Source organism: Gigantopelta aegis, chromosome 1 (assembly GCF_016097555.1).
Source record: "Gigantopelta aegis isolate Gae_Host chromosome 1, Gae_host_genome, whole genome shotgun sequence".
Taxonomy (NCBI): domain Eukaryota; kingdom Metazoa; phylum Mollusca; class Gastropoda; order Neomphalida; family Peltospiridae; genus Gigantopelta; species Gigantopelta aegis.
This window is the reverse complement of record NC_054699.1, coordinates 41,633,353-41,646,482: the sequence shown is the minus strand read 5'-3', so window position 1 is coordinate 41,646,482 and position 13,130 is coordinate 41,633,353. Positions and strand designations below refer to the sequence as shown.

The 13,130-nt window shown below is 36.0% G+C and overlaps 1 protein-coding gene across 1 annotated transcript in view; it reads left to right on the top strand.

The window, feature by feature from the left end:
* LOC121368132 (transmembrane protein 256 homolog) overlaps window positions 1-11,668 on the top strand; it is a 13,318-nt gene extending 1,650 nt beyond the window's left edge. The window contains exons 2-4 of the mRNA XM_041492714.1: window positions 3,236-3,273; window positions 7,228-7,308; window positions 10,638-11,668. Coding sequence (XP_041348648.1) covers window positions 3,236-3,273; window positions 7,228-7,308; window positions 10,638-10,781 — 263 coding nt within the window. The 3' untranslated portion in view covers window positions 10,782-11,668. The remainder of the gene's footprint in view (window positions 1-3,235; window positions 3,274-7,227; window positions 7,309-10,637) is intronic.
* The last annotated feature ends 1,462 nt before the right edge of the window (window positions 11,669-13,130 follow it).

Here is a 13,130-nt window from a genome sequence, read left to right as displayed (position 1 = left end):
AAATGTGATTGAAAACTGTTGGCGGAATAGGATTATTTTTACAATTATTAGTCTCAGGTTCATGAGTGTCTTCCATAATATACGATATTTAATGGAATATCACGTTTAATAACAATAATAATAATATAAAATAAATAATAATAAATAAGCTAATTAATTAATATTTTTAAAAAATCAATTAATAAATAATAAATTAATAATATTAATAATAAAAACTAAATAATATCATAAAATTAATTAATACTTAATTGATAAATAATAAATTGCTGAATAATATTAATAATTATAATAAATAAATAATAAATAAATTATTGATTTAATAATAATAATAATAATTAATTAATTAATTTAATTATTAACTAAATAAAAACATGCTTTTTTCATTTATAAATGTTTCCTTTACACACACACACACACACACACCTTTTCCCAGAACTTGCTATAAAAGATTAATAGAAATATGAAAGATTACTGAAACTATTATAATCAAAGATTTTTTAGGTTGGGGGTTGTGCAAGTTAATTAAAAAATATTTATAATAAACATTTTTTAAACTGAATAAAAACCTTAAAATAAGTTCTAATAACCAGTAATTATAACTAAAAAAATTAAAACAAAAAAGAGCAAAAATTAATAGTAAATAAATAAATAAATAAATAAAACCCTTAAAATAACTAATGACCTGCAATAATAATTAAACAAAAAAATTTTAAGAAAAAAAAGAAAAGAGAAAAACCTTTGAAACACATGTAACCAATGAAAGCCTTAAAATAAGTAATGACCTGTACTGACAGTAATTTGATTTTTTTTAATAATAATAAAAAATAATAATACCCCCCCCCCCCCAAAAAAAAATTAATGGCATAAATATTAATAATGCATATAATGCAACCCACACAAAGCACATATATAGAAACAAAAATAACAAAATGAATAATCAGTTCCATTCAGTTCCGAAATATTTCTTTTTATTGGCTGTACGTAAAATGTTTGATACGAATAATTGTTGTTCTGCCATATTTTCATTCCGCATTTTCGATGTGCCAGGATAAAAATAACTTTTAAATGTGAAAATGTGACATCTTCAAACATCTAATCCTGGAAAGGTTACCAAAGGTATTGTAATTAATATTTTAGTCTAAAATTTATTAAAATATGTTGTTGTACGTGGTGAGGCTCTTAAATAAAGCACATATGCCTGATTTTATTAAATTGTGATTGCAAATGGAAAATTCAACCCAATGGATAAACGTTACGGCACAGCAATAAACATCACAATAATAAATATCGTGCCGGAGACGTTTATCTTGATGAACTAGTAGTTGTACTGAATCGATTCACGTTTCTCGTAATATAGCTTCCCAGGCATGGCTAGCTCTGCCACTCGCCAAATTTGTCGAAAGCGAATTTTAGGAACAATTGGCAAATTTTATTTTAATTTGGTCAACAAATTTGAAGTAATAATTGGTCTTTTGTAGGAAAATAACGGGTTTTTTTTTTCATTTTTTTTAAAGATAATATGGCAAAATGTTTTGCTCACCTAGAGCTAGCCCTGCCAGAGACAAATATCTGCGGTGGGGGTCATTTGTAACAATTAAATTACAGGCCTCAGGAAAATTAATTAATGATGTCTTCGTTTGCAGGTTGCTCCCACAAATCTAATTTTGTGTAACCTTTTTTTTTTTTTTTTTGAGCACCATTTACTTGCATATATAACGTGTGACGCAAAAAGGAAATGGGAGTACCTGAATTTATTTCTGCATAACTGATAAATAGGTCACACAGATTTTCGGTTCTCCGAGTCCTTATTTATCACTTGATAAAATAAAGGGCTTGAGGGCACCTTGGACTCTTAAATCCCAAGGCTTAAACTAGCTAGTAAAATACAACCTGCTGTTCTTTTGTGTTTAATAGCAGGTCAAAAGAAATATATATATCCGGCTGACAAAAAAATAAAATAAAAATAAAATAAAAATAGGGCCTGCTGGAAATATAACAGCACAGGATGAGGGAAGACTTTTGGAAACAGTGTGCAAAATTAAGACCACTGGGATGTATTTTAGAGCATTATGAGCGACACTACCTGTACTACCTGCACTTATAGCCATGAATCCATAATTGGTAGTATAGTCTTCTTGGTCTTAAATCTTGTTCGTTGAGGAAACATTTGATTTTGATATACATAATACAGAAAGCTGGTATATATATGTATATATATATATACTAGTATATATACATACATACATATATTATATATATACAGTGAAACCTCTCAAAACCAGACCCTCTGTAAACTAGAATTCCCTCAAAACCAGACTTTTTTATGGTCCCTGTTTAAATATCTGTGCAGAAGAGAACCTCTGTAAACCGGATACCTCTTAAAACCAGACTTTTTACTTGCTTCCTAGCATGTCTGGTTTACAGGAGTTTCACTGAAATATATAAATTTCTAAGTTGTGCACATATATTTATTTATTTTATTTATGCATAAATTTGAGGGAATATAGGGCAAGTTCCATCTAGCTCAGTTGGTAGAATGTTTGCCTGTAGTGTCTGTGTCGTAGGATCGAATCATGTCAGTGGACCCATTCTTTTTTTATTTGTTTTTTTCCCCTGGTATATCAAAGGGCTTGGTATGTGCTGTCCTGTTAGTGGGAAAGTACATGATTGTATTACAAGTCTCTTGCACTACTAATTTTCAAAATCGGCTATTGGATGTTAAACATTTGGTAATTCTGACATATTATATGCACCATCCCACAGACAGGATAGCACATACCACAGCCTTTGTATGTTTGACATCCAGTAGCTGATGCTTAATAAATCAGTGTGCAGACCCTTGAAAATTGCGAGAACGATAATTTTGCTTGCGCAAATCTGATTTTGCATAACCTATTTTCTTTTTCTCGTGTTGAATTAAAGAGACCATTTATGTGGACATAATAGGTTACACAAAAAAAAGAAATGGGTTACCTGAATTTGCTCAAGTAAAATATTAAGTGGTGTTTCATTTTGAGCAATCAAAAACATTATCCTGGTGCTTGAATGAAAGAAACCATTTATTTGGACAAGTGAAAATATTGGTGGACAAGTAGATTTCTAGATGTATTTGTCCGGTGCACTACTAAAACATTCTACTTATTTCTATCACTGATATGTAGATTTGGATGAGCGGAAAATTTTGACAGATTGTAAAAACTCATTTATAATTTTCAAATCTCTGTTTGTGTTTCAGCGTTCCGGACTAGCGATGCGGATGAAGCTCTGAAAGAGGTAACTAGATAACAATCAAGATTTGTTGATAATATTATAATTATTTTTAAATACATGTATTGTCAAAATAATGTGGCAATATTGAGTATATTTTTAATATTTAAGCACTTAGAATATATCGTAAAATATACTGTAACATTAGTACACTGTGACTGAAATCGGTTAACAATTAACAGTTGCTAATTTAAGCTATGTTTATTTCGCCTGCATGTGGAAATTGCGCTTTGCCAAGTAACATGGTTTCACTACTCAACACCCCTCAGAACAATAGGTGTGAACCGTGGAAAAGCCGTGTGCAACAAACTGCAACATGAATATTTAAGTAGCATCAATAAACACAACCGCAGATTTGTAACAATGCAAAATTAAAACTATTTGATCTTACAACATTTATACTGTTATTTTATTTATTATTATTTTAAAATACATGTATAAACAAATGAAATGCATACATGTATCGGCATTCAGACGGTGTTCTGCAGTGAAGAGTACCATAGACTGCCCACAAGTCATTTGTAAAGTTTACCGTTGGTTATAATCTGGAAGTGGGGCTCTATCGGATAATCAGTTATACCGGTTATTGGCATAAATTTGACACGCACCGGGGCTATGCAATTAAGCAGATTTGACTGTACATGTATTGCCAAAATAATGTGGCAATATCGAGTATATTTTTAATATTTAAGCACTTAGAATATATCGTATAGTTAAGATTATTTTTCTCCCTGTGATGGGGTGGGATATAGCCCAGTCGTAAAACGCTCGCTTGTTGCTCTGTTGGTCTTGGATCGATCCTTGACAGTTGGCCCGTTGGGCTATTTCTCATTCCAGCCAGTGCACCATAACTGGTATATCAAAGGTCATGGTATGTGCTATCCTGTCTGTTGATGGTGCATATAAAAGATCCCTTGCTACTAATGGAAACGTAGCAGGTTTCATCTCTAAGACTATATGTCAGAATTACCAAATGTTTGACATCCAGTAGCCAATATTGAAAATTAATTAATGTGCTCTAGTGGTGTCGTTAAATAAACTTCTTTTTCTCCCTGTGATATGCCATTCTGCAATGTGTGATCTAGGTCACCTGAAGCACTATATGAAGGCTCAAAGTAAAATGACGAGACAATGCTCGAGATTGAGCAGCACAAAATTATACTCCACTTGGACTTGTAGTGACCATTTTTATAGATAATGTTATATTTATAGCATCTCCGTTATAATTTATAATAATTAAATTTCCATATCATTTATTACAACTTAACCTCATTACATTAATCGAACCATAGAAAATTTAGTTTCTTCATTTCTCGATGAACTTAAAATAAAGTTTTGAGGGAAGGTCGTACATACCTGATGACTTCACTTTATATGGGTACTTTGTTTTATTGAGCATTAATTTTTAAAACCAAAAAATAATTTCAAATAAAATATGAAGTTTTAGTGTTATTATTAGTAAGCATGTTTCAAATTTAATTATAAGTATTGTCTGTTTTGTTTTTTTACGTTCATCTGGGTATGAACCAAATTAATCATCTGCAAACGTACATGTATGTGAGAATGGCTTTGCTGATTCACACAGTTTGCATATGATTCTTTTTGGTTCATACCTCGATGAATGTAAAAGATGTAACAGACAATCCTTAATTATATGTGAAATACTGTTAAAACTAAAAGTAAACACTGCTTGTGAAACTGGGCCTTTTTTCTCAAAACATCGTAATAATCTCGTAAATGTAAATCTACGACTTAATCACAATTCTTATTACTATTATAGTTCAACAAATATAGTTAGAAGAACACATATTTCATTTTCTTTTGTCTTTAAAATACTCCAGCTTCCGTAATGATGTAATTTTCTGCGTGAAATTGATGGCAAACACGTGTAAATGCACGACCCGGTATAAATGCCAGGGCTAGACCTTAGCGGTAGCCCGAGGTTTTTTGGCTACCGATTTCTCACTCGGACTACCAGTTGTCGAATCCTGGTAGACCGCGGGCTACCAAATGCTTTGACATGTCCAGTCACTCCACAATCAACAAGACGTTTAAGTCATCGGTGTCTGAAATTCCACCTTTTCATGTGCCACGAGTTGCTGAAACTGTTAATTGCTCCCCTATAGTCTGACCAACAGTTGGCGGTTGCGCAATATGATTAAGAGAAACAAAGGAATATATTTGCCAGTGATATGATTGTTTTAACATAGCGGACTAATACAAATAATTTGAAGTTGTTCAGTGGTCAGATATACAGGGTTCGTACGGGTCATAGAATTTCCATTTGGGTCATACTCATAGGATATCTATTCGTAGTCATTTATGACAATCAACAATACGGCCCTTTGTTTTGACGCCTACTTATAACTGATGCCTTGTATTATCAAGACTATTTGCAGCCAGCTGAAGTATAAACTAAACCATAACTCAATCGCTGTTTATTTTCTTCTAGGCTACCTATGCAAATTGTCAGTTTATTGTTTACAAAATTAATATCTATTATTATGTTAAAGAAATGTATAAATTGACAAATGTTTTCAATGTTAAAAATATTAATCTATCTTACAAAATATTTTTAATTAAATCTCTCTCATCGTTTACTATTGCTTTGCGCGATAACCTCGCTCAAAATGGCATCTGATCGTGTCACGTGATAACACAAACACACATGGTGATCCCCTGTCTAGGATAATTGGCTTACGGCATTTACAAGTTTATTGTCATCAATAAAAAACGCTATTGTTTTGGAATAAAGGGCAAGTTTTGTTAAGATTGTTCAAAATGACACCTATTAAAGATAGTTACAGCCATTTTAAGTCTTAAAATATGCAATATCGATCTTCAGGATCGTACGATTAGCAGACAGTTCTACACTACTCACTAGTGCAGGACGCACATTAAAATACTTTTCTTCAGAATCACATTTTCTTTCTACGTCCATTCGGACCAAGTTCTACACGTGAAAACCGTATGAAGTGTTTCAATAATATTTTGTAAGCCTTCATTACGAGATGAGGCCTAAAATGTTTGTTTGTTTTAAAAAAAAAAAAAAAATACTATTGTGTGTTTCTGGAATCGTACCAAACAAGTTATGTAGGTATTATAGGTGGGTTTTTGGTGGTGGTTAGATGTAAAAAGAAAAATTCATACCATATTTACCCCTCCTTTGGGGCCATCCATAAAAACAGTTTGTTTTGTCCATTTCCGACCAGTAGTTTCAAATGTGAGTAGGTAGGTAGGGATTATTATTATTATTATTATTATTATCATTATATATACATACATACACATGTACATATACATACACATACACATATATATATATATATATATATATATATATTTCACAGTATATTGCTCATAATTTTAAAAACATATGATTTTGAGTTTTTTCTCTTTTTCTCTCTCTCTCTCTCTTATTTTCAAGTTATGGGGCTACCAATTTTTATTGAGGGCTACTAGATTTTATAACCTGGTAGCCCACTGAAAAAACTTAAAGTCAAGGCCTGACTGCTATTATGACGTTGCTTCTCCAGTCCTAGCTCAGACTGTGCATTTGAAATATGAAGTCATTTCCTCGTCTCCTTCTAGTTGTGGCTGAAACATTTTGAGTTGGGTCTTGTTATTCATAAAGAAAACAACAACAATAATATGGATAATAAAGAAATGATTACACTCACATGTGAGTCGTACTGATTTTACGAAACTCGTGTCAGGATTCATGTATTACTCTCGCTTGGGCAATACAAAAATCCTGACACTTGTTTTGTAAAATCAGTACGATACACAAACTCGTATAATAATCTCTATATAGCAGACGTAAACTTATGATATTTAGTGAGATGGGCCCCTGACCATCAGAAAGCATTTTGTCCATTTTGAGTCTGTTTTCTACCCCGTGCCTTGGTTACATTATTTAGTTTTTGTATTGATCATGTGTTTTTTGTGTGTATTTCACAGACGTTTAACGTAGGAAACAAACAGCATTTGATTCACTCTGTGGCTCTGCTGGGATCCTGCCTTGCTCGACGTCCAATGTTGGTGAGTGTAAGAGTGTAAATTGTCTTGTAGATAATAGTATGATTCACTCTGCTGGGATCCTGCCTTGCTTGACGTCCAATGTTGGTGAGTGTAAGAGTGTATGTCAAGTTGTTATGTAGATAATAGTATGATTCACTCTGCTGGGATCCTGCCTTGCTGGACGTCCAATGTTGGTGAGTGTAAGAGTGTATGTCAAGTTGTTATGTAGATAATAGTATGATTCACTCTGCTGGGATCCTGCCTTGCTGGACGTCCAATGTTGGTGAGTGTAAGAGTGTATGTCAAGTTGTTATGTAGATAATAGTATGATTCACTCTGCTGGGATCCTGCCTTGCTTGACGTCCAATGTTGGTGAGTGTAAGAGTGTATGTCAAGTTGTTATGTAGATAATAGTATGATTCACTCTGCTGGGATCCTGCCTTGCTTGACGTCCAATGTTGGTGAGTGTAAGAGTGTATGTCAAGTTGTTATGTAGATAATAGTATGATGCACTCTGCTGGGATCCTGCCTTGCTTGACGTCCAATGTTGGTGAGTGTAAGAGTGTATGTCAAGTTGTTATGTAGATAATAGTATGATTCACTCTGCTGGGATCCTGCCTTGCTTGACGTCCAATGTTGGTGAGTGTAAGAGTGTATGTCAAGTTGTTATGTAGATAATAGTATGATTCACTCTGCTGGGATCCTGCCTTGCTTGACGTCCAATGTTGGTGAGTGTAAGAGTGTATGTCAAGTTGTTATGTAGATAATAGTATGATTCACTCTGCTGGGATCCTGCCTTGCTTGACGTCCAATGTTGGTGAGTGTAAGAGTGTATGTCAAGTTGTTATGTAGATAATAGTATGATTCACTCTGCTGGGATCCTGCCTTGCTTGACGTCCAATGTTGGTGAGTGTAAGAGTGTATGTCAAGTTGTTATGTAGATAATAGTATGATTCACTCTGCTGGGATCCTGCCTTGCTGGACGTCCAATGTTGGTGAGTGTAAGAGTGTATGTCAAGTTGTTATGTAGATAATAGTATGATTCACTCTGCTGGGATCCTGCTTGACTCCAATGCTTGACGTCCAATGTTGGTGAGTGTAAGAGTGTATGTCAAGTTGTTATGTAGATAATAGTATGATTCACTCTGCTGGGATCCTGCCTTGCTTGACGTCCACGTCCAATGTTGGTGAGTGTAAGAGTGTATGTCAAGTTGTTATGTAGATAATAGTATGATTCACTCTGCTGGGATCCTGCCTTGCTTGACGTCCAATGTTGGTGAGTGTAAGAGTGTATGTCAAGTTGTTATGTAGATAATAGTATGATTCACTCTGCTGGGATCCTGCCTTGCTTGACGTCCAATGTTGGTGAGTGTAAGAGTGTATGTCAAGTTGTTATGTAGATAATAGTATGATTCACTCTGCTGGGATCCTGCCTTGCTGGACGTCCAATGTTGGTGAGTGTAAGAGTGTATGTCAAGTTGTTATGTAGATAATAGTATGATTCACTCTGCTGGGATCCTGCCTTGCTTGACGTCCAATGTTGGTGAGTGTAAGAGTGTATGTCAAGTTGTTATGTAGATAATAGTATGATTCACTCTGCTGGGATCCTGCCTTGCTGGACGTCCAATGTTGGTGAGTGTAAGAGTGTATGTCAAGTTGTTATGTAGATAATAGTATGATTCACTCTGCTGGGATCCTGCCTTGCTTGACGTCCAATGTTGGTGAGTGTAAGAGTGTATGTCAAGTTGTTATGTAGATAATAGTATGATTCACTCTGCTGGGATCCTGCCTTGCTGGACGTCCAATGTTGGTGAGTGTAAGAGTGTATGTCAAGTTGTTATGTAGATAATAGTATGATTCACTCTGCTGGGATCCTGCCTTGCTTGACGTCCAATGTTGGTGAGTGTAAGAGTGTATGTCAAGTTGTTATGTAGATAATAGTATGATTCACTCTGCTGGGATCCTGCCTTGCTGGACGTCCAATGTTGGTGAGTGTAAGAGTGTATGTCAAGTTGTTATGTAGATAATAGTATGATTCACTCTGCTGGGATCCTGCCTTGCTTGACGTCCAATGTTGGTGAGTGTAAGAGTGTATGTCAAGTTGTTATGTAGATAATAGTATGATTCACTCTGCTGGGATCCTGCCTTGCTGGACGTCCAATGTTGGTGAGTGTAAGAGTGTATGTCAAGTTGTTATGTAGATAATAGTATGATTCACTCTGCTGGGATCCTGCCTTGCTTGACGTCCAATGTTGGTGAGTGTAAGAGTGTATGTCAAGTTGTTATGTAGATAATAGTATGATTCACTCTGCTGGGATCCTGCCTTGCTTGACGTCCAATGTTGGTGAGTGTAAGAGTGTATGTCAAGTTGTTATGTAGATAATAGTATGATGCACTAGCTACATATATATGCATTTTCAAATTGTGGGTGTGGTCAGAAAAGTGGCACATTTGTATTAATATCTGTTTAAACAATAAAGCTAATTTTTATTGTGGCAAGTGGTACATACATACATACATACACAAACCACTCACAAAGTAGTATATACAATTATCTCATCTGATATTTAACTCATAATTTTCTTATAATTTAATTACATAATCAGGGACGTAAGCTGTGTGTGTGTGTGTTGGTTCTGGATGTTATTTAGAGCTAGCAGGTAAAATATAAATTCTGATAAAAACCACCCCAAAAAATGACATGTCAAATGTTTGCACAATTATCATATCTGATATTTAACTTGTGATTCTGTTACAATTTGATTCCATAATCGAGCACATAGTGGCAGAATTTAGCTCAGTTGGTTGAGTGCCCTCCTGAAGTTCTTGCGTCACAGGATCGAACCACCTTGGTGGAACCATTCAAATGATTGGATTTTTTCTCAGTCCAACTAGTGCACCACAACTTGTCAAAGGCTGTGGTATGTGTTTTTCTGTCTGTGGGAAAATGCACATAAAAGATCCCTTGCTGCTAATGGAAAAATGTAGCAGGTTTCCTCTGATGAATAAGAGTCAGAATTAACAAATATTTGACATCAGCCAATGATTAATTAATCAATGTGCTCTAGTGGTGTCGTTAAACAAAAAAACACATTTTTAATCAGGACACACACACATTTTCTCTCACACACACACACACACTTTGAAACACACACACACTTTGACACACACACATACACAAACACATGCACACATACCCCCCCCCCCCCACACACACACACACACCTACTCACACACTGCTCTCTACTTCATCAATTTATATCTCAATGACGGCAATTAGCATCGGTGCCGTCGTTACTAAGTACGAGCCCTGATGCACTACCACAATAGCACTATTTGTTACCTTTCAGGTGGGCACCATGATGACGGCGGGGATGATAATGTTCAGCGGTAGCTGCTACTACCACGCCCTGACCGGGGACACGCGGATTCGCTGGATCACGCCGTACGGAGGAACCATGCTAATTTTTGCCTGGGTTGCCATGATCTTTTGAGCAGCGTTCTAAAAGAGGTTTTTTATAGACTGAACTGACTGGGGGTTTTACAGACCAATATTTTGAGCAGTGTTCTCAGATTTTTTTTATACACTGGTCTGATGTTTTGAGAATTGTTCTCATTGGGGAGGGGGGTTTATAGACCGATATTTTGACCAGTGTTCTCAGAGGGTTTTTTGTAGACTGGTCTGATGTTTTCAGCAGTGTTCTCAGATTTTTTTAATAGACTGGTCTGATGTTTTGAGAATTGTTCTCATGAGGTTTTTTTAATAGACCAATATTTTGACCAGTGTTATCAGAGGTTTTTTTTATAGACTGGTCTGATGTTTTGAGCAACGTTCTAGTATATTTTTTTTATAGACTCAACTGATTTTTGATCATTGTTCGCATAGGGTTTTTTTTATAGACCGATATTTTCAGCATTGTTGTCAGGTTTCTTTTTTGATAGACCATAAACATCTTAATTTTGAGGATTGCTTTGCGCATCTGAACTTTGTGTGTTAATCATGATATTGGACATTTGTAACTGTTTAACAAGGGTGGATCCGGGAGGAGAACTAGGAATACACCTCCACCCTCCCCCCTCCCCCTCCTTAAAACAAATTCCAGTGCTACTTTTATTTAACAATTTCTTTTCTCGAATGCCATATTTGATTGTCGTGCACTTTTTAGTAGTTGGCCTTTTTCCTTTTTCGCCATTGTCCCCTGTTTAAAATGTTCTCTGTGTTCGCCCTTGGTTCATTGACTTGCTGGTCAGGCTTGTGAAAGACGTTAACATTTAATGTGGCTGCTACATCTGGTTGTTTACTTTGTAGACTTCGTAGGAGAATGTCACGCTAACAGTTTTGCTTCTTTCATATTTATGCAATAAAACAGTAACAGAATGAGATGTGTTTTTCTTGTTTTGTTTTCCATTGACCGGCCTTGGTGGTGTCATGGTTAAGCCATCGGATATAAGGCTGATAGGTACGGGGTTCGCAGCTCGGTACCAGCTCCCACACTGAGCGAGAGTTTTATTGACTCAATGGGTAGGTGTAAGATCACTACACCCTCTTCTGTCTCACTAACCACTAATAACTAACCAACTGTCCTGGACAGCCCGCCCAAATAGCTGAGGTGTGTGTGCCCAGGGCAGCGTGCTTTAACATTAATTGAATATAAACATGAAAATAAGTTGAAAATGTTTTCCATCTGTGACTTGATGCGCGGTCGGTCTAGGATCGATCCCCGTCGCTGGACCCATTGGGCTATTTCTTGTTCCAGCCAGTGCTCCATAACTGGTTTAACAAAGGCTGTGGTATGTCCTATCCAGTCTGTGGGGTGGTGCATATAAAAGATCTCTTGCTGCTAATCAAAAAGAGTGAAGTGGTGACAGTGGGTTTCCTCTCTCAATATCTGTGTGGTCCTTAACCTATGTCCGATGCCATATAACTAAATAAAATGTGTTGAATGCGTCGTTAAATAAAACATTTCCTTCTTTCCATTTTATCATAATGGGGGATCTAGCTAAGTGGGTAGAGCACTTGACTGAGGGCGTGGGTAATAGGATTGAACCGCCTCGGTGAATCCATTCTTTGATTGGGTTTCCCCCCATTGCAGCCAGTGTCCCATGACTAGTATGACAAAGACTGTGGTATATGCTGCCCTGCATACAGGAAAGTGCATATAGAGATACGTTGCTGCTAATGGAAAAAAATATAGCATGTTTTCTCTAAGATTTGTATTTCAGAATTAACAAATGTGATGTCCAATAGCCGACGATTAATAAATTAATGTTCTCTAGTGTTGTTGTTAAACAAAAACTTTACCATCGATTTATTTTATTTTTTTCTCTCTTTTGTCCTGAACTTGACCTCACCTTTTATCCAGAATTGTCAGACAAATGTAATTACTATCTAACTGGTGTATTCCACTGGTTATTGTGTGTTTTGTGATCCGGGCCGGATTTAGACCTTGGGGGGCAGGGGCCCGGGGCACCTCAGGTTCGGGGGCCTCTCAACATAGAAATTAAATTACATGACAAATAAAAAATGAACTAATTTTATAATTATTACATTTTTTTAATGAAGGAAGTCCTTAGTCTAGGGGGTGGGGGGCGGGGGGCTTTGCCCGCTTATAAATCCGGCACTGCTTGTGATGTAGTCTAGTGGTAGAGCACTCGCCTGAGGTACGATGGATCATACCACTGATCACCCATCAGCGGCGTAGCGTGATCTGGACCTGAGGGGGGGGGGGGGGGGGGGGAGTCGAATATGAACCAAGTGGACCTTTTTTCTATTCTGTTTTTGTACCACCAGAAACTTCATATGTATATACCTGTATATTTTAGTTCTGAAAGCGGTCCATTTG